Genomic DNA, 22414 nt, shown 5'->3' with positions numbered 1-22414 from the left:
TCACCCCTGGATCAGGTGCCCCATTGTGCTAGGTGCAGTACAAATGGTATACACAATCACGTTAACACAACTGTAGCAGTGACAAGTTAAAGGTGGTGTGACTGCTTCTGAAATTTAAGGAAGGCGGATGCTCAGCTGGTTCTGGGACATGTTTAGTGACTGAGGTACACACCTGGCAGGAAGTTCATGAAGATGTGCTATTGGAAGCAGGTATTTTCAAAATTTGTAGGGGAGCGTGCTGGATAAAACTGCAATCAAAGAAGAATATCTCTAATTCAGATGCATGAAGGAAGTGATTTTTTTTTTCCCTGATGGAGAAGAGAAGAATAGACTCTGTAGGCAGACTTTCTAAAGAAATCCATAAGTGCATTAGAAAAGAAGTGCCATTAAGATAAGGGAAAAGTACAGTTTCAGTATGTACTGTACTAAAGGTAACACTAGGAAAGTGGCATTGAAGAAGTGCCCCTAGGAGTGGTGCATTAGTTCACCTTTCTTTTTTTTCTTTTTGAGGATTATGGAGTCTAACGGACCACAATGACTTTTTAATGGTTAGACAGCCCTTAATTTTAGGGAATCTGTGAATGTAGAATGGAGTTTAGGTTTTTTTCTTTTCCCCTACCACTAGGCATAAGGGCTTCAAATTTAAGTGAAAATTTTTAAATTGAAAACTGCAGTTTGGCTGCCTGATAGTCCAACAAAATAGCCAGGGGTCCCCTGTGCAGGGGTGGATGGAGGGCAGTATTTGAGACTATAATTTGGTCTTTCGTTCATGGGCCAGAAGTTTAGGTATGCAAGAAAGTTGACACTCTGCTTCTTGAGAGTGCTTGCCTTTCCCCCTTTTTGGACTGGAGGTTGAGCTCCAAAGAAAGCTTTTGCATCCTTCTCTTCAACGAGGGCTGTGGGAATCGCATGCAGACCAGGCTGGGGTTTCTTAAGGAGTTTTCCACTGAGCATGAAAGGAGTTCTCCTTTCTAGGGAATGTCATGATTATATGGAAAAACTGGGAGCCTCCTATGCAATCTTCGATGCTCATGCAGTCCCTTATACACCACACTCCTTGCTACTGACCTAATAAGTTTCATGTGTTTTTTCCCTGGCTCTGCTGAGCTTACGGAAGGCCCTGTTACAGAGTAAGTTCACAGGAAAGGAAGCAAGTGAGTTGACCAGCTTCCACTTGCCTCTTGGGAGGGGAAAAAAATCTGGAATCCTTATAACAAGAATATTCACAGCTATGTTGGTTCTCAAGGAAAAATAAGTGCTGAGGTATGTTAATGTGATAACCATTTTGGTGGGGTTTTCCCCCCAATTTTGGGGGGGAAAGGTATCAGGTTATGAAGTCAAAATTTTCCTGTCCTTGGAGGTTGGACCATTTTTATTTATATATAATAATAATAATTAATAAAAAAAACCATGTAAAGTAAACTATTCAACTTCACTGTGATTTGCAAAGATACAATGCACAATTTTGGGAGAGGATGCTGTGTTGTGTTGCATAGGCTCGCTGCACTCTTCCTCAAGATTCCCATGAACGCTGGAGGTTAGGGGAATTTTGCTTGGTTTTGGATTTTGATGCGAAAAATTTTCATCCAGCAATCTTCATATTTAATTGAATATAAATGTGTGCCGAGAACCAAATACAGATGGTTCAACAAGCACAGCTTGTCTTTAATGTATATTCACTGCTATATATTTAAATTATACATTATAATACTGTTTTACGTATTTACACATATTTAGTCATCACTATAAAACTCACTAACTTACAGGCTCCCAGCAAAGGTGGTTCTTCCCCTGTGATAGTAAAGACGTATTGAACTAAACTAAGCCCTGTCATTTGGCACTAAAACACTGAGTGCCAGGAAATTGGACCAAAAGTCAATCGCAAGAAATTCAAGTTTCATTGCTCTCCTGTAATGTTAAAAAAAAAAAAAAAAAAAAAAAAAAAAAAATCATTGTGAAGTTCATGAAGTGATGGTTGTGTTCTTGTTAGAAACAGGGCCTTCAAAAAATAAAATCCTAAGCACTCTGTTTTAGTGCCTACGTCAAGGCTCCTAAATATGACTTACACTTTTAGCTTTTAAAGAATGGCTTTTGGCATGTCTGTCTGAAAATAAAGCTCTAGGCTATGGTAATTCCATTTTCTGATACCAGCCCTGCACACATGTGCTTGGTGAGGCCCTGATTCTGCTCTCATTGAAGTCAAGGGCAAAACTCCCACTGACTTTAGTGGTGTAGAATCAAGTCCTGAATGTTAGCGTTCAGAATGCTGTATTCAGACTTTCTTCAGGAAGTAGGACCGTACCAACCTCATCTTACCTCACTTTATCTGTCTCCTTGTCAATCTCCAAACCCAATAACATAAAACATTTCTAGTTTCCAAAACCCTGCATGGATTTGCCCCTTCCTTCCTTCCTTTCGGAACTCATGATTCCTTCTGCCCTTCTCTTTGACTTGCTGTTCCTAAACTTCTGTTGCCCCAAGTCTATACAGAACTTTTCTCCCTCCTCCTGTAAGTCAATGAGTCACTATTAAATCTGTCTCCTTCCTTGAATTACAATTAAGACTGCCTGAAATGCATATAACTTATGTTCTGTTGCTATGTAACTAGGAATTACATTCCTATTTACCCAAAATGGAATTTTTAATAACGTTAATTAGGTGTCTGTCTAAAACTATTCAATTAGCTTGGCATTTCAATTTCAGTTTTGAACACAGAGCTTTTCAGTTTCCTGTAAATTGAATGTTTGCAGTGGTGGTGTAGCTGTGTTGGTCCCAGGATATTAGAGAGACAAGGTGGGTGAGGTAATATCTTTTATTGGACCAACTTCTGTTGGTGAGAGAGACGAGCTTTCAAGCTTACACAGAGCTCTTCCTCAGGTCTGGGAAACTAACCTGAAAGCTTGTCTCTCTCTCACCAACAGAAGTTGGTCCAATAAAAGATATTACCTCACCCACCTTCTCACTGAATGCACTATTATTTATTTCTATAGTGGTACTGGTGCAACCAGAATCAGGGTCCTATTGTACAGTGTCTAGTACAATCCCCGATTAAAAAGCCATCTCAAATCCTGAAGAGTTTAATCATTGAAGGGGTTAAATACCAAAATAGGGGGTCAATTTCTCTTTCCATTCTCTACCCTTACAGTCTTCCTGGAGTATGTGATTTGTTTTCCAGAAGTCACTTTAAATTATTCCTACTCATGAAAAAAAAAAAAGTTAAACAGTATTTGCATGATAAAGGAGCAGTTCATTTATTTTATAGCATCTCTTCTGTCTCCCACCCCGTTGTATAGGTCAAGTACATATAAGTCACAAGGCACTGATGTCACTGTTCGGTATACTCAAGGAAGTTGGACTGGAGTGCTTGGCACTGATGTCATTACTATTCCAAAGGGAATCAATGGCACTTACACTGTCAACATTGCTACCATTCTGGACTCAGAGAATTTCTTTTTACCGGGGATTAAATGGCATGGAATCCTTGGACTTGCCTATGCCGCCTTAGCCAAGGTAAGGCTCCTCCCCCACCCCACCTTTCATGATTAAAATAAAGCAAAAAATAAAAACAGGGTAATGAAGGGAGGTGCTTTCAAATGTCATGGAGCATTCCCCTGAAGGCTTTAGACTCCTTGTTCCCCCCCCCCCCCCTTCTCTAGAGATCTGGAGATGAAAATCAGACTACCCAAACTACCTTAACTCTACATTCATTGTGCTGCCCTGAGAAATCCAGAAACTCAAACTTGCCCACTTATAACATAAAATGTGTTATCAGTTGCCACCAGAACTGGAATTCTTTACACCTAATTGGATGGCAATTACATTGAGTTGAACCTTCCTTACTGTAATTCGCTGTCACTGAGGGTAGCAGGGAGGGAAGGGAGCTCTTTTTCAAATTGCTGATTAGGCAAATAACATACTTAAGGATTTTGCTCTCTTTTTATTAAGGCATTGGTCTTGTGAAGTTCTAAGGGTGCTCACCTCACAGGATCAGGCCCTAGTGTTCTGTGTGCTGAACAAATAGCCAAGTGTTATGAAATGCAGAGCTGATATATCTCAATATAAACCTGCTCAGCTTAACTGCTTTTATAGAAAGTGTAAAGGCTAGTGTGGGGGCACAGTATCACTCTAGATATGTAGTGTATGACACCAATTATTAAACCAATAGTTAATTGTGGTAGGTGCATTTTGATATTCCACCCATTCCAAAGGAAGGAAGGTGAGATTTAGAAACTGAAGATTAGAGTTCAAATCTGAACTGCTGGATGATTGAGCTCTAAAATGCTGCCATTTGACCGTGGAAAAGTGGCAGGGAAAACTGATTCCTGATTCTTCTGCTGACCCACAATGCAATATATGGCAAATCCTTCTGCAGAAATTGAGTGCCCTTCGGTGCTTTTAGCAGTGAAATGCGTAGGCTTTGTCAGGAGCCAATACTGCAATCAATGAGTACACTGTTGTCTTCTGGATGCATATATCAATGGCCAAGAATAAAAATGTGTGTGAGAAATATCTAAAGACAGGGAAATGACAAAAGTTTGTCTGTTCTGTTTTCCTTTTAATTAATTATTTAAATCTGGAGTGTTTGTTCATCGATCAGTTGTCAGAAATTCATCTTCGTCCACTGAAGGGGAATTTTGTGATTGATTCGCTTGTTTCTACAAAACCTATTTAAAATGATTCTTAAAGCAGTTTATCATCTGAGCGAATAATCCTGCATTTATCTGCTTTTTTTCTTTTTTTTTTTTTTTTTCCCCCTCAACATACTCTAGCCGTCAAGTTCTGTGGAGACATTCTTTGATTCCCTTGTGAGTCAAGCAGAGATTCCCAATGTTTTCTCCCTGCAGATGTGTGGAGCTGGAAGGCCTGTTTCTGGAAGTGGTACCAACGGAGGTAGTCTTGTGGGTATCTGTCAGTCTGAAAGGGAAAAATCATTCAAACTAATCATTCTCTCACTTTCCAGAGTTAATAAACATAAGAAATCTATTTTAATTTACAAAGTTTAAAGTGCCTCTTTATTCTTTCCACCTTTTATCCATTTTTACTTAAATATGCTCCACTAATTAGCTTTTGGGTTTTTTTCTTTGGTGTTTTTTGAGCCAACCGCTACATTTTATATTGAATTTTGTCTTTTTAATTAGAAACTTGTAAGAAAGAAGCACTGTCCCTTAACTTCTTGACTTGAGGCCAGATTCACCACCTCTGCTCACACTGAGTTGTCCCGTACTCTGCAAGTAACATAATTCAAATTAACAGGAACACTCGGAATAAAGTAGTACTTGATGTGAATAAAGCTGGCAGAATCTGGTCCCTACTCCTTGCAAATTTTTGCTACAGTTATTTTTGACAAATGTGTAAGTTAATACACTTGAGAAATGTATATGACAAAGAGCAAATTCTGATCCTATTGTACATAAGAATGGCCATACAAGTCATCTAGCCCAATATCCTGTCTTCTGACAGTGGCCTGTGCCAGAGCCTTTAGAAGGAATGAAGAGAACAGGATAATTTTGTGTGATCTGTCATTTAATCCCAGCATCTGGCAGTTGAAGATCTAGGGACACACAGAGCTTGGGGTTGTGTCCCTGGCTATCTTGGCTAATACCATCAATGGACCTATCCTCCATGAACTTACCTAATTCTTTTTTGAACCCAGTTATCCTTTTGGCCTTCACAACATCCCTTGGCAATGAGTTCCACTCACCCACCAGCATGAACTACTGTCATTCCAGTATATTTTGTACCCCTTTATCCATCAACTTCATGAAAAAACTTGTGCAGATACAGACAGACATTGTCTTCCTTTCCAAAAGTGGAAACCCATTATTACAGTGTCCCATGGATTATCTTCATTCGACCAAGTTTCTGCAATGCCTATTATATCAATATCCTCATTTAATGCCAGGCACTCATCTTTCTTCATCTTAGTATTTAGTCTTAGTATTTTGTCTTCTAGCATTTGTATATAAGCACTTGTATATTTTGTCAATAGTCAGTTGTTTGCCTCCATGTGTTTATATTTTAACTGGATTCTTTTATGTGCGACTGTTCCTCACTAGCTACTACCTGCACTTTACTGATTTTATTTCCTATTCTTTGTGTTAAACTATAGAGTTCCCCCTTTAATAAATTCATCCCTAAGGGATGTCTCTGCCCAAACCACATGCTCCTCTGCACCTATTGGCTTTCCCCCAGCCCTTAGTTTAAAAAAAAAAAATCCTCTACAACCTTTTCAATTTTACATGCCAGCAGTCTGGTCCCATTTTGGTTTAGGTGGAGTTCATCTTTCCTGTATAGGCTCCTCCTTTCCTCAAAGGTTCCTAATAAACCTAAAACCTGCCTCCCTACACCATCATCTCATCCACACATTGAGACCTGTAGTTCTGCCTGTCTGCATGTGGAACTGGAAGCATTTCAGAGAATGTTACCATGGAGGTCAGTAAGACCAAGAAATGGCCTTAAATTAAAACTAACTAACTTTAGTGTATCAAAGGTACAATTAACAGAAATGGAAATGCTACCAGGAACTAATAATGGTAGCATTGACTCAACTGCCATATTGCATTTCTCTTAAGTGCATCTAAAAATTGCATTATTAGGCTATATTAACTCTTAAGTGAATTTTTCATGTGAAGGCTAAATGCTCTTTCCCATTCTTGTGTGTTGCCTAGATTCAGCCTTGGCAGTATCATTAAAAACCCTGTTTAATTTTAACTCAAGAAGGGAACGCCCATAAGGAAATCAATTTGAAGTTGGCAGGCGTTGCGGGTACTTAGGACATTTCAAGAGGAGGTCCTAAATAGAAATTTGACTTGTTAACTATAGCAAGTGCCCTCTGGCATCTTGACGTTTGAAATACTTGAAACGTATCCTTTTATCCAATTGTGTTCAACAACTGAATTTTTGCAGATGGAGCTCAGTAAAATGTATTTGCCCTGTGTAATCACAGTTTTCTTAGTTTTTATGCAAGTACGGGGGGGGGAGTTTGCATTACTCTGAAACTTACGATTTTGTCTCTTCAGATCATGGGTGGAATTGAACCAAGTTTGTACAAGGGTGATATCTGGTACACACCTATAAAGGAGGAGTGGTATTACCAGATTGAAATTCTCAGACTGGAAGTTGGAGGCCAGAACCTTAACCTGGACTGCAGAGAGGTATTTGCAATGAGAAAACTGTTTGTCTATAGGTTTAAAAAAACAAAACAAAACACCACCCTAACTATTTTTTAAGCAAAGAGTCCATTCATTTGGTTTAAAACAAAAAGTGAAGCAATCAAAGTTAAACTCCGAAATGTACTGCCCTTCTATATGGAAGTATGTTGCAGCCCTCTTTACAAGATTTAAAAGTTGGTGACAACCCGTGAAAAAGAACAAACTTTGTACATCTTAAACAATACGATGTGTTTGTATATATGCCAAACACATGAAAAGGAAAATGTTTCAAACAGCACTGTCGCAGGGTGGCTGGCCCAAGGTTACTGAAATAGGTCCAGCGCCTCTGTGCCAGAACAGCTGCTCCCAGTTGAGCCAATTAAGAGGGCAGGGCTGCCTTTGGGCTATAAAGGGTCTGAGGGAATTCAGTGAGGGCGCAGCGGTCCTTACCCATATGCAAAGTATGCAGCTGCCCCAAATTTCCTGGTGCCCTGTGCAGCTGCATGCTGCTCCAGCCCCTGCCCCCGCCTCTTCCCCATGGCCCCTGCCCCTGAGGACTGCAGCAGGGCTGGGCCTGCACTCACCAGCGGTGGGAAGTGCAGCGACCTTGACCCAGCTGCGCTGCTGGTGAGTGCTGGGGGGTGCTTCCCCCCTGTTCTCCAAGCCAGCCCCGCCCACCCCCTCCCACATGGAGGCCCATACCCCATGGGGGAGCTGCGTATGGCCCCAGAACAGCTAGGGACGGCCCTGAGTAAGGGTAAAACTAGAAGGGGACCTGCAGAGTGAAGCTGCAGGGAGAGGGGGTCTCCTGTAGTGGTCCCTGATGAAGGAATTTGGGGCTGGGTAAGAAGACTTAGCTGAAAGTTTTGTTTTTCCTTTGGGAGAAGGCAAGCTAGGCCCTAGCATCTTCTCCATCGGCTCTGACAGTGGGAAAAGACTATGCCCAGTGTAATGCTAGGTGCAAGATTTTGTTTTTGTGTTTGCTTTTTTGGAACTCTGTGTTTTAACAAATAAACCGGGCCCCAAGAAGGGCTCTGAGTGGATGAGCAAGACCGTGTGCAGTTTTGTTTAAGGAGCCCTGAACAAAGCGAAAAGGGGGCAGAGCACTGCAGAGGCACCGCTGGCCACAAGGGGTGCTCGGCTGCAGCCACTGTGTAACAAGCACCTTGAAATGGCACGGGTGAGAAGTGGGTTGCCATTGCTTCAGTAGCCTTTTGGTATGAGTCCTTCACACAAAAAATTGCCACTTAAATGTTTAGTTTTATCAGTGAAGTTAAATATTTGTGCAGGTACTGTTGCTGCTATTATTTTCTGTCATTTTTAGAATGCCCAGGCCATGCTAGTCACTGTACAGAAGGCTGAAGACATAGTCCCTGCCACGATCAAAGCAGACCCCTAATTAAAGTTTAGGAGCTAAACAGTAGGCAAAAGTCAGAGTAGTTATAAGGTTAGCTAGCTCTTGTTAGTCCTTCTGAATTTGCATAGATGCACAATGATTACCCTGGGAGGATGAATTGTGATCGACTGGACTTACCCTTCAGTATTTGCTAATGAATTAGGAAATAGAGCATTTTTGTAAAACTTACAGTCACAAGAGACAACAGTCCTCCTTTCCTCTCTGGAAAATCTAATCTCTTTTGCTTCAATCCTGGCAAGCTGTCTAGTATTCTATTGCAGTTACGGTCTTGATCCTTCAGGGTGAGGATTTGGGGGAGAGAAGTGCCGAGTTGCCAGCATAGCTGCTGCATCTGGTGGATTGTTGTCTGTGATCCAGTAAGGTTAATCTAAGGCGAGCAGGCTTTGCATACTGGTGGGTCTAAACACACTGTGACTAGCATAGAAAGCATTGAGCTGTTAGGTTGTGAGTAATATTGCTTTCTTTGCACCTTCACATGTATTTCTGTCAGTGGATGGCCATCATGACTGTGTTTTGCTATAAACTACTTCCAAGTGCAGCTCTGAGATGCTAGTTGGTGGTGACAGGAGTAGCTGAAAATAATAAACATGACTGCTGTGCTTATCATTTGTGTTCACTAGCTTGTGGGGTTTGTGTGTTAGTTAAACATACATGTCTTGACCACAACCTCCTCCCTCAATTCCCTTTCCCGCTGCTTCATAGAAGCATTTCTGCACACATGCTGAATGAACTCTAAATGGTTTGATGTAATGCTTAAACTCTCTGCATTTCTTTTAGCGGTGCTCAGCAATCTGCAGGACCAAGCACTACCAAAAGAAAACCAAAGTATCTTTTGGTTTTAACAAGATTTGAGTTTCATTAGTGCATTTCAGAACTGCATTAAAAATATTCCATGTAATTGATATTAATTAAACTTAAGGATTTAAAATTGTGGTGTTACTTCTGTAATTTAAGAGTGTAAACTAATTAAAGACTGTTTCCTTGTTTGTTTTTTTAAATTGTGCCATAAACATCCAACTCCTAAATAATGTTGCATATATTGGTTCAATTGATAGAAAAAGAAGTTCATAGAAAAACCTACCATTTCCACGTTTCTATCATTAACAATAGTCACTAACAGGTATTTTGTAAAAGGCATGCCTTGTTAATGTTTATATATTCATATACTGTACTTATGCTTGAGAAGCTTCTTAATTTACTGGATTTTGTATATGAGAAGAGAAACATGTCCATTTTGCAAGCATGGATTATAATGTGATAAGACTTGAATTCACCATTCTGGTTCAGTGGTTCCTTGTGCACTTCTGCCTCTTTTTTTTTTTTTTTTTTTTTTGCCTACTACAGAAACAGAGGTAAAAAGTAGGTGAAGTGTTTGACATTTGTATTGTTGATGGTGACTCGTATGATAAGCACTGCTACTGAAAAAGAACAGTCTAGTCATTGTTATGAAGCAACTGACTACACCATTTAACTCGCATACGGTATATTAACTGTGCTCCTTCCCTCTTGTTCTCTTAGTATAATGCGGACAAAGCAATAGTAGACAGTGGCACCACTCTCCTCCGCCTGCCCGAGAAAGTCTTCAATGCTGTGGTCGAAGCAATTGTGCACACATCTTTGGTAAGCTGATCTTGTAAAACCTGCCTTGTTCCTTGAAGGAAAACCTGCATTGTGGATATTTTCGGGTGTTGTCTAGCACTAGAGTTCATGAGTTCTCAATCTGGGGGGTCCCGAACTCATGTGTCTGGAGGTTGCGATCACCCTGCCCACGTTGCTAAATGGGCGATGGCTCTGGGTAGGGTCGGGTCCCAGTGTGGAAAAAGGAGTCCTAATATGGAAAAGGTTGAGAACTATTGCAGTGGCGTAATGCTTGTTCTGATGCACTGAAGAACCATTAATGTGATTCCCTGCTTCTCAAATTCAGTGCACTTGGGTCTGACAATTAGTTCACTGATTCAAAAGTAAATGTTCATGAAACATAAAGGGCTGATTCTGCAAGCACTTCCTGTCAGGCATAATGCCTACTGTCATTAGAGTCTCGTGGACTTCAATGAGACTATTCATATCTATAAAGCTACTTATGGGCCTGATTCTGCCACCATTATGTTTAGAAGCATCTTGCTGTGGAACCAGTCCTACTGAAATCAGAACTGTTCATGGAGGGGGAGTCAGAGTGACAGACTCTGACTCACATGAGTAATGTTAGCAGGATCGTGTTTAGCATCCAATATATTTCAGTAGCTGTACTTTCTACCGCAACACAGTGCTGTAGTACCACTTTCAACATGTTTTGCTTGTGGAAGGCACTGTTTCATTGAAGTATGACATTTGCTTAGATTAACATTCTGTTAAAAAGTGGTGGTGGGAGGGGGAATTCTTAAATTCGGCTAAAATCCTTTATTTTAACGACCTGCATGGTCCATTTATGTGGTATAAAGCCATGCCTCCCAAAATATATTGGTTTGGCATATAAAAATAAGGCAGACAAGTGTAATGTAAGAAACTATTATTCTTGAAATCAAAGCAAGCATTCAAAACTGTATAGTCTTGCCCTGTCCAGCCTAATGCCAGCACACAGTATTTTTCAGACTGCAAGGTCTATCTTCCTAGAGAAGGTTGAGAGAGAAAAGAAGTATTTTCTTTCTAGATTATTTTTCAGTAGTTCAGACCAAAGGCTGAGACCTTCAAAGTGCTGAGCGCTCTGTTCTGGGCCAGCCAACCACTTGGCATGTGCTTAACTTCAAGCACACAAGTAGTCCATTGACTTCAGTGGGGACAACTCCCATGATTAAGTGCTTGGCTGGCCCAGGAACAGTGCTCGCCACCTTGCCATACTGAAGCCCTTAACACAGAGCAGCCTGTTCAGTGCTGGATAGCCCACAGGCAACTTTGATCTTTCAGAGTCCTTTGTGGAAATGAGCAGATCACCATCTCAAAACATTTCTCCAAATACTGCTGTTATGATGATGTCACCCATTCTTTGTAAAATAAGTGAACCCCACACACCATGTGGGAGGAGTACTATGGCATCAGTTGAGCAGACCTTGTCCTAAAGGGACCAAGGTCAGTTCAGTAGTTAAGATGTTCGCCTCAGACTTTAGAAATCCAGGCTGAATTCCCTGCTCTGCATGTGACCTTGAGTAAGTCACTTAATCTTTATGTGCCTCAGTTCCCCATGTGTGAAACAGGGATAATAACACTTCTCTACCTCAGTGGTGATGTGAGGCTAAATTAAAGATTGTGAGGTGCTCAGATACTATAGTAAAGGGGGTTATACAAGAATGATAGACAGGTATTGCATTAGGAAATGCTGAAGTCTAAATGATTGATGACTGTGTTCTGACTTCCAAACGGTAGGGGTTTTTTTTAATTCACATTTATTTTAAGACTTTAGAGAAAGTTTTAAGCCATGTTTGCAAACACGTATCACCACTGGAATTTTCTATATGGGTATATGGCTTCAATTTGTTATGAGAGTCTATTTTGGTGAATACGCATAAATAAACCATGTAAGAGGAAGTTGGGTTTAGCTTTTTTGTTCGCCTGCACAGAATGTTTGGTGTAATGGTGTTTCGTACAGCAAGGTACTGTGTGGTGTGTGCTGTTTCATAAGGAAACAGGAACAGGCACAAAGTGCTGCACAGGATTAAGGAAGTGTGTTTGTCTTGTCTGGCATCATGTCAACATTTATGTGCTTCAGGGAGTAGAACAGGATGTTTGTCTTGGGTGGAGAAGCTCTGCAAGGGTTTATTGTTTGCTTGGTTAATACCATGGCTGTAGTAAGAAACGCTGTTCATCAATTTTATTTCAAAAGCATGTCAAGTTGTATGAGGGGTGAGGCAGGAAAAGGGACTAAAGGCCTGATCCAAAGTCTGCTGAAGTCAGTGGAAAGGTTCCCGTTGATTTCAAAGGGCTTTGGATAAGACCCTAAATTCATAGCTTGGAAATCGCATGAAGACAATAGTGTATCTCTGGAGAAGGGAGGAGGTTCTTGACTTCATTAGATTGTTTGTTTGTGTTTAAAATGTACCTACTTCTTTGTATCTATGCTCAGCTCCAGATGTACATGAAAGTTTGGGGAGTGGGTGGGGAAGGAGTAACGGCTAGTTACTACTTTTCCTGTTTGTTGATGTTGCAATAATTGCTCAGGGAGCTTATGAGTTTGACCATCCTGCCTACATATTTACTGCAGCTAGTTAAATAGTTTCTAACTATTCTGTCCCTGCTGCCAAGGCTAAATTAGTGTTTTGATCCACAGACCTAATAGAGATGTTCATGTCTCACAGTCCTTCCAAAATCCTACTACTAGGCATATTTATGTGTGTTTATGCCACAATAAGATTTTTTAATAAACTGTCTTAACACTAATCAGTTTGATGCATTAGAACAGCCTGAAGGGTTGACATGACCTCACTGATGGCTTATAATGGACACAAGCTTCATACGTCTTATCACAGAAGAAGACAAACACCTCCACTGGACTTGTCCACCCTTGAGCTTCCCTAGTTAAGGGAGAAGAAAGCATGCCTGAATACTAAAAAGATGAAAATTATTGTTATATGCATCTATTAGAGGATATGTAACGTGTGTATCACATTTTTTTCCGTAGATCCAAACATTCTCCTCTGGATTCTGGACTGGTTCCCAGCTTGCATGCTGGGATAAAACCAAAACACCATTTTCCTTATTTCCTAAACTTTCTATCTACCTGAGAGATGAAAACTCTAGCAGATCATTTCGGATCACTATCCTACCACAGGTTTGAACTTGTCTTATTATTTGGATTTGATCAGCCACACTACAGTCTAAAAAAGAAAAGGAGGACTTGTGGCACCTTAGAGACTGACAAATTTATTTGAGCATAAGCTTTCATGAGCTACAGCTCACTTCATCGGATGCATTCAGTAGAAAATACAGTGGGGAGATTTTTATACACAGAGAACATGAAACAATGGGTGTTACCATACATGCATCCGATGAAGCGAGCTGTAGCTCACGAAAGCTTATGCTCAAATAAATTTGTTAGTCTAGAAGGTGCCACAAGTACTCCTTTTCTTTTTGCAAATACAGACTAACACGGCTGCTACTCTGACTACAGTCTAATAGTTCCTTACAGCAACAGAGAAGTAAACTTTATGATGACATAGTTCTTTCATCTTTGGTACAGCTTGCCTTCTCATCCCATTTGTATAAAGCTATTTTGGTGATGCACAGATAATCAACCCCAGTCATTTATTTTAACTATCATTGGAGTTCCTACTTACAAAAAATGTTTTTAATGGTTGTCTGAACAGGGCTACTTCTAGATCTGCTGAACATTTTTGATGAAATTTGAAAGCTAAATTTTAAAAGGGAAAAATTTCAATGACACTTTGCAAAAACATCCCCATTTTTTCGCTAACTGTGGAGCAGAAGGGGGAGTTTTCAAATTGTCAGGAAACAATTCCAAGAATGCTTTTGTACTCTTTTCTCCCATGACTGTGTGAGGCACTTCCTCCTGAAAATGGCACTCTTGGCAAAGGACCTTATTATCCCTTTGCCAATTTCCCAGTTTGTTTTTATTGTCATTATAGCCTAGATGCAGTATGTACTGCCTGTTTTTTAAAATATAATGTGCCACTTCTGCTTTAATCATAGACTAATATAATTCCTGAGATTGCCTTTTCAGCGTTGGTGGCAATATGAACTAAACATCAGTTTTACACCCTCTTACCTTGGCTGAAACATATAGGTAAACTTTACATGAAATAGAGAAAAGGCTTGATGTAAGCTTTTTCTGTATTGACCATGTAGCTTGACAGTCTTTCATCCCCTGAGTGAGAAACAAGGGTGTGGAACTGACTTTAGTTTATTCATGTAGAGGCTTGAAGCTGACATGAATGCTCTCTGGATCCACTGCATCCAGATAATCCTTTTGAATATTTCTGTAATTTGAGTGCATATCTCTTTCCCCCCGCCCCCACACACACAATACAAAATGTAAAAAGTTCACTTAAATGAAAGTGAAGGTGACTTTTAAGTGTCAGCTAATTAAAAGTCCAAATTTAACCAGTGTTCCTAGTTCTTAACTCCACTGACACTCTGCCCAGTTTTAAGTATCTTACAACACTCATCTTGCTCTAATTCATTCATTTTCTTATGAACTCCTGAGTGCTCAAAATTAGAAATCAAAAGCTCTGGAGAACACTCCAGATTAAGAGCCGTGTTTTTGCATGCATTCACAGTTATGAACTAATGTCATTATCTTCTAAATACTGTGGATTACTGCTACTTATTTTATTTATTTATTTAAATGAACAGCTTTATATTCAACCCATCCTTGGGATTGGACAGAATTTAGAATGCTACCGGTTTGGCATCTCTTCGTCCACCAGTGCCCTGGTTATTGGTGCTACAGTTATGGAGGGCTTCTATGTTATCTTTGACAGGGCTCAGAAGAGAGTGGGCTTTGCAGTTAGTCCATGCGCAGGTAAGAGAAACATTCCCCATGGGAAATATCTGCCATTTTCAAAACTGGAGCTTTATCAACTGCTCTGTCAACAAGGACAATCATTTTACAAGTTTGCAATTTGCAGATAAGTAGAAGCTGATGCGAATTTTCCACCATTGCCAGTAAAGATGAGATCATAGTAATAAGCCAGCACAGCTTGTAAAAGAGAAAAATTGTGACTTTCTGACCTTTCACTAGTATCTGAAAACATTAAGGTTGGAAAAGGTGTATATAATTTATTAAAGACTTTTACAGGCTTTTGATGGTCCTAAGCAAATGGTTAAGGAAATGTTGTTATCAAGGGGTACAGAGTAAACTCCTGTCACTCATCTCTTAACTAGTCTTTAGGGAAACATAGGAGAGTGCATCAGTAATTCCCCTTGTGGGGTGCCAGATCCTGGGCTCCATCACAAGCCTAAATGCCCACATTGCTATTTTTAGCCCCACCGTGTGAGCCTGAGTCAAATGACCCAGGCTCTGAGACTTGCTGCCATGGGTCTTTTGTAGCTGTGTAGACATACCTTAAGTGAGCCTAGCCAGCTGACTTAGTTTAGAGCAGCTTCTAAGCTGGTGGGCAGGGAGCCAAATGAACCATAACTGGCTACCTAACAGTTTCCTCTCTCTCTGTGCCCTGTCGTTGTCATAAATCCATGAAATGTGAGTACTTCATTCAGTTCTGAGAATCTTACTTCAAAGAAAAGGGATTACACTTGCTGAATAAGAATAGAATCTGTATTTATATTAGCTAGGATATAAACTGATCACCAGCTGGTGCCGGGAAGAATTCCTCTCTCAACTAACCTCCTCAGCATTGTGGTATAGTAACATTTGTCCATGTTTATTATGAGAACTTGCTTTCTTCATGTGATGTAAGCCACTGTCTAAAACAGGCTATTCTGCAGATGTGGCAATTCCCACATACATGTGAAAGTTGATACATGGCCAAATACACTAGTTACTCTGAATTCACTTCTTGACAGCTTCCATATTATGGATATACAAGAGGTCTGGTAAACGAATTTTTCATCAGAAAACCTGAGTATGCATGGTAAACACTCAGCATGGTGTAAAGAGATTAATCAGCATAACTGCCTTCCCACAGGGGCCAAACCATGACTTCCATAGCAACTGTATTACTGTATTTTAGTGGGACTCTTAAGCCTATTCACCGGCTTAAAATAAACTGAATTACTGATTATGTTTCCTCGCTTTTGAGAGCTTGTTGAATACATAGTTTCTTGTCCCTGGTTATATAATGAAACAAGGTTGGTGGTTAATGATAGAACATTGACCTGCACTTTGAATTTGCTGGGTTTTATGGCCTTTTAAATAGGGATTAAAAATATAATTAGCAAAAATTAAGAACTGGACCAAAACCAGTCACTGAACTGAACCCCAAACTTCTTTTGAGGTTTGACTTGGTAAAGGTAAGAACTAGCTTATCTCTGGGAACCTTTCTTGCTTGCTCACCCCTTCAGGTTCTCCAGGATGTGCCAGTCAAACATCCCCTATCAGGCATGCACCACACTGCTGTGAGGGAACTAACTGCTGGCTGGATCCCATGTGCTTTAAGCCTCTGGACCTCAGAGTCCAGGCACTGCCCCATCTTGGAGACCCTAGGCACTCTCTTGGGGGTGCTGATCTTCCTGAAAACATAGATCCTGTGGTCCAACTGCTAGTTCCTGGGACTAGGGCTGACTCCTCAGACTCTCACGCCCCATCCCCCCCATATCTTAAACACACCCCCTCTCAGAATTCCAGTAGTGTGGGTGCTTTGGGGGTCACAGGTTAACAAAAAACACAAATACAGACTGTACAGGATTCTAACACCATTGCTCTTTACGTGCACAATAAATACACAGATCTGTACAAAAATAATAAACTCTACACTCATTTCCCTGCCTCAGTTTCCTCACCACTCTGGAGGAGAGAATTCACAAGTTGTACAGACAGATTCCCCAAATCTTCATACCCTTCTTTCTCACTTACCCCTCCAGTTTCTCCAGTACTTGCCTTGCCTGTCTGGGAGAGAGCTGAAGTTTGAGGAGGGTCTGATAGAGGGCTAGGGGAAAGCTGTCAGTTTATTGCAGGAAGAGAAGAAATCCAAACTCTTACTAGTTCAGATAAGCCTTTGAACATTTGAGCTTAATTTAAGGAAAGCTTCAAAACATGTTTCTTCCATTGCAAATTTCAAATCTGCCTCAGTGTTGTTTAAAGGAGTATACTGAAGTAGACTGTCTTTTTCATAAGAATTTGTGAAAAGTTCTCAGGTGATAAGCTAGGGAGAGTAGTCCAGATTCTAAAGATCCAGTTTATTTTAAAACTGTTGGAAAAATTCGTAACAAAAACCAGCTTTTGGGGGGATGGAGGGAAGAGGAGGAAGGTTCATAAACTGTGGCTGCCTCATTAGAGCTATTGCAGCCTGTCATTGTCTTTGCAAAATAAAAACAAAGGGTTTTGGATCAGGCCCTAAATTCTCACTCAGGAATAGATGTTCAGATCATATGATTTTTTTTTTAATGTTGTTGTTTTTTTGCTTTTTAAGCAATGCAGCTCTCATTAACCATAACTTCTACATGTAGTAAGATTCTGCCTTTTAATTTTTTTGTACTAAATGATAAGAATGTAAGATTGTCTCATGAATGAATTATGGAAGAAATATACTGAGTGTTATCCATATAAGAGATAAAAGTATAAAATAGCAGTAGTTAAAAAAACAAAAAAACCCTAATTTGACCATATTGCTGATTGATCATTTTCTAAGCTAAATCTGTCAAAGCATTTTCTGAGGGATTCTCATGGCCAAACACAGAAAGCAGATATAAAATGGTCATATTTACAGTCATTAAACTTTTATCTAAAGTAATTATCAGACACCGCCAACATTTAAAAATACAAACCACTGAAATAAATGTGTGCTGAAATTTGCTTGGTCTCACTATAAACCTTTCAAATTATGCATGCATGTATGTTTAAAAAGGAGCACCACCCCAGCAGTGAAATTCTTGCCCTATTGAAGGCAATGGCAAACATACGCTGATATAAATTTGTTGGAATTTTAAGTTGTATCATGGGCACCTATGATGGAATCCTGGCTCCATTTTATACCCTAACATAGCTAAAGTGCAACAGTGGTCATAATTGTTGGTTCATATTAAAAAAAACTTTTAATAAATTAGACAAATTTCCCTATTTTATTCAGTTGTATTTTGGTGGGATGTTTTTATGCTCCTGTCAGCTGCTCTGACAACCATTTTTGATTGCCTTTTTGTTAGTCTCAAAACAAATTGAGAGATTAGGGACTGTATATATTTAAAGGCTACCTGCAAAGCAGTAAAATTGTGTCCCTTTTTTGCTGTGTTAAAATAGGATATTTTGTCTTATTTTTGTATTAGTAGTAGCATCAGGTATGATTTACATTGTTTTTGCTGGAAGACTCCATGGGTGATTGGTGAAATACGGGGAATGACACATCACCCCTAGAAATTAGTTGACAGGGAAAGTGTTTATTATGTAGAAGTAGTAAGAAGGGATAGAAAAGCACTGTTGTTTGTCATACAGTGTTAACCCTAACACATTAACCTGATGTCTTTACCACAACTCTTCCCTGGTTTTTCCAAAAATGTAGATAAAGCATAATTCTTATCCAAAAACTGTGTGAAGAACACAGCGCTAATGCAGTTATTCCAAATATCAAAATACAGAACTATTTGAATTTGCTACTGTTGTAGTTTATTTTAAATCTTGCTAAGAAAAGTCATCTCTTCCCATCCTTCAGCATTAGCTGTTTAGATAATGTTTCTCTTTTTGTAATTTCTCAGAAGTTGGTGGCTCTCCAGTATCTGAGATTGAAGGCCCTTTCACAACATCAGATATAGCAAGCAACTGTGTCGCCAAAATGACCTTCCACGAACCGATGTTGTGGATTATCTCCTATGCTCTCATGAGTTTATGCGGAATCATGCTCCTTGTCTTGATAATCTTTCTGCTTCTTCCACCTCGCTGTCAGCATTGCTTCACTGACAAAGATGTAGTCAATGACGAGTCATCGTTAGTGCGTCATCGATGGAAATGAGGAACTTGATCAAAGTCAAAGAACCTTGGATTCTCTTAACACAATTAAGGATGAAGTTTCCAACCATGGAGAGAAAGCCAAGGCCTTGTTCCATATACATTAATCTCAAATCACTGTTCTTCTGCTGGATACTCTGCAGGCATATTGCATCATAACTTTTACGCTTTATTTTCTAACACTGATTCTGACCAAAACATTATAACCTTACTCAAGTGCTACCTTACTGGTTCTGTTCCTCAATAGCACAGCTGAACCTTTAAGATCTCAGTAGTGCTTTTAAAAACAAAAACAACCAAAAAAAACCAACATTGTGATGTTCTTCCATCAGATGCACAATGTTACTCATCCCTTCCTCACAAGAAGAAAAGAACTGTCAAGTTTCTAATCTTAATCAAGCCTTGAATATAGAAGGAAAAAAGATCATAAGTTTTATTGATTTTTTCTTATTAATCACATTAAAGAAATACTATTTTCTGTTTACAGCAATTCATTTTCAAACAGTGCTCACAGCGTGGGGGAGAGGGAAAGGTGAGTCTTATGCAGCAGATGGAAGAAAGTCAGGTCAAGAAGAAATTTTATTTTATTTTCCAAGAAAATAAACTGCTGACATTTGAGTGGGTCTCCCTTTGTAGGCCATCCTTCCTAAATAGATTGAAGAGGAAAAATGGGAAACCAAAACTACTCAGCTTTAGTGTAAAACAAGACTACCTCTGTTAATTTATAAGGATACTTACTCTTGGTAAGTGTGGCGCACATAAAACTGCTCTTAAACCACTAGAAATCTCTTACCACAAGATGCATTTTCTTGACTCCCAAATAGTTATTGCTTAATCCTCCTCTTATAAAATAGTTTTTCACTTAAACACATTAAGGTATGTCAGCTTAGCTCTGGCATGTCCATCTTGGTGAAAAATATATTGACGCTGAGCGGTGGGAACGCTAGGTAAGAGACTGAAAAGTACTGGTCCAGTAATCCTAAAAATTATATTAAAAATAAAAAACCACTCTGGACCAGATTATTATTTCAGTTGTACAAGCATAAATCTGGAGTTTAACGGAGATCAGAATATGACTCTTTTTCTTTAAATATTGATGAGTATTTTCTTATAGCTAGTAAGCCAGTGTTGCAGTAGCTCAACCTTGCTTTCCTTCGTAAAGTTCTTGCTCAGTCAGTGGGGTGGCGGAGGGAGGGAAGGGAGGGAGGAACAGTGCTAGGCTTAGAAATTCAATTATAGTTACACTTTTTAAACACCACCTACATTTTGTGTCCTGGCTAAAAGTGCCTCTTACGGTGTTTTATTATAGTTTCAGATTGCTGGGTTGTCTGAGGAAATAGCTGGAGTTTGTTTATACATCTGAAAATGCTTTTCTTGGAACTAGGAGTAGGAAATTTCTGCATCGGTCTTGTTTTGGTTTTTTTCTTCTTTTGGCCTTATAAAAAAACTATACTAAGAAATGTAAAAATCTGCATAGCAAGAATGAGAAAAATGTGTTAGAATTAGGCTTATTTTCATAGATTTTTATCCCCATGATATTTCTCACTATAAATCCACACAACTTCCCTTTTTATATTGTTAAAAAATAGACTTTTTTTTTTCCTTTCTCAGTTCTAATATGAAGATGACTCAAATCATGCTAAGAAAGCACCATCTTTGTTTCCTCATGTGAGCTGGGTGACTTGAGTTTTTTTCTTTCACATATCATGTCATTTCTGTTCCATAGTGCACTTTCAGATTAAGTTTGAATTTTTCTTTTCTTGCAGAAAAGAGAATAAAACGCAATGCACCTGATTTTCTGAAGTCCTGAGCTCCCACCGCTCCTGTTGATTTCACATGGCACTGGGGTGCTCAGAATTTTTGAAAATGTGGCCCTGAGTTTCTTTATAATTGAAGGTTCATACCATTGAAACAAATTTGCATTAGGAGCATTGAGTTGAAACATAAAAAGAAAGTTCCTTTTTGAGTTTTACCCAAAGCTGCTTTGGAAAGATTGGTGTTTCTAGTTCTTTAATCCAATTCCATTCAGTCCTCCTGAGTTTGGCTTGGCACATAGCAATGTGACTGAAAATAATCTTTTTGGTTTTTGTTCAGGAAATATATTTAATACTCTTGTCATATTTTGTTTTAAATTAAAATATTTTTTGACTTTTTGTACAGAGTCTGGATTAATAGTACAGGGGAGAATGGAACCATCTTTATTACTTTTGAAGGGGAAAAACTACATACCCTTGAAATATTTTCACTTTAGCTTTCTGATTACTGAAGAAGATCTTAAGCAAATTATTGGACAAAATTATTGGTATACTTTGTATTGACAAGTTAGTTCTCTCCAGAGTAGTTCAATAAAGTATTTTTAATGTACTGTATTTCATATAAAAGCCCTTCTGTTTGTTTCATTTTAAATGTCATCAGTCAAGATATTTTAATAGAAATACTTGAATTACATAAGCAATAATCCAGTAACAGAAATTAAATAGGCGGTAATACAGTGTGAGTTTTCATGGCATCCCTTGCCACTAAAAATCTGGCTTATGTTAAAGTGCTGTTAGTTACATCTGCTAGCCGAACAAACTTTATCTCAGCTACTAAATTGATACTTACCATGGCAGATATTCAGGTGGGTATTGCTTTGTTGCTCTGGCAACAGGAAAAGCAATGGGAACTCTTACAGGTTTCAATTGTTAGCCAGCAGCACATTACGAAAATAATGCACTTGAGCATTTTTCTATGAAAGATGAAGCTCAATGATAAACTAAAATCTTATGAAGTGTTTCTTATTCAGGAGGATTTTTTTTTCCAGTTTTGAAATAGTTCTATAAGGTATCTGATACTCCTGTTGATTTATTTCAGGGATATTCATAGATTTTTAAACCATGCCTTCAAAAACAAGGTTATAGGGGAAAATAGGTATTGATTTCCAAGACAGTTTGTCACTTTTAAAAAAATAAACAAATGTACCCCAAATGAAGGGGTAATAGACCAATATATCCCAATGCTAATATAACCATAGTAGTTTCTGATGCAATGCAGTCCCAATTTTAACATTAAATTTATTTACCAGGCAAATGTGGAAAAGTCATAGTTCATTGCACAGAGCTTCTTTAATCATTAATAAAATTTAGCTGTTTCCTAATTAATTAGATGTGCCATTGATTTCACTTCATGCTGGAATTCAAGCTGCAGCAAGGGAAAACAAAAATTCTGTCTTCACTGTTCTGTTGCTCCAAGTTCAATTTCAGGGATCTTATTTTGGGCTAACTTGCTCAACTCAGGCAGTGACAA

The 22414-nt window shown here is 39.1% G+C and overlaps 1 protein-coding gene across 5 annotated transcripts in view; it reads left to right on the top strand.

The window, feature by feature from the left end:
- Positions 1-22414, top strand: part of BACE2 (beta-secretase 2) — a 114930-nt gene that overhangs the window by 43928 nt on the left and 48588 nt on the right. For 4 of the 5 annotated variants that reach the window (XM_074969711.1, XM_074969706.1, XM_074969729.1 and 1 more), the window contains exons 3-8: positions 3294-3510; positions 4770-4898; positions 7020-7154; positions 10087-10188; positions 13178-13327; positions 14869-15037. In XM_074969711.1, the coding sequence (XP_074825812.1) occupies positions 3294-3510; positions 4770-4898; positions 7020-7154; positions 10087-10188; positions 13178-13327; positions 14869-15037 (902 nt within the window). Of the gene's footprint in view, positions 1-3293; positions 3511-4769; positions 4899-7019; positions 7155-10086; positions 10189-13177; positions 13328-14868; positions 15038-18879; positions 20307-22414 lie in introns of those variants that run through there. The other variant, XM_074969736.1, reaches the window with a different exon arrangement.

Source organism: Natator depressus, chromosome 1, assembly GCF_965152275.1.
Source record: "Natator depressus isolate rNatDep1 chromosome 1, rNatDep2.hap1, whole genome shotgun sequence".
In the NCBI taxonomy this organism is placed as follows: domain Eukaryota; kingdom Metazoa; phylum Chordata; order Testudines; family Cheloniidae; genus Natator; species Natator depressus.
This window is presented reverse-complemented; position numbering and strand designations above follow the sequence as displayed.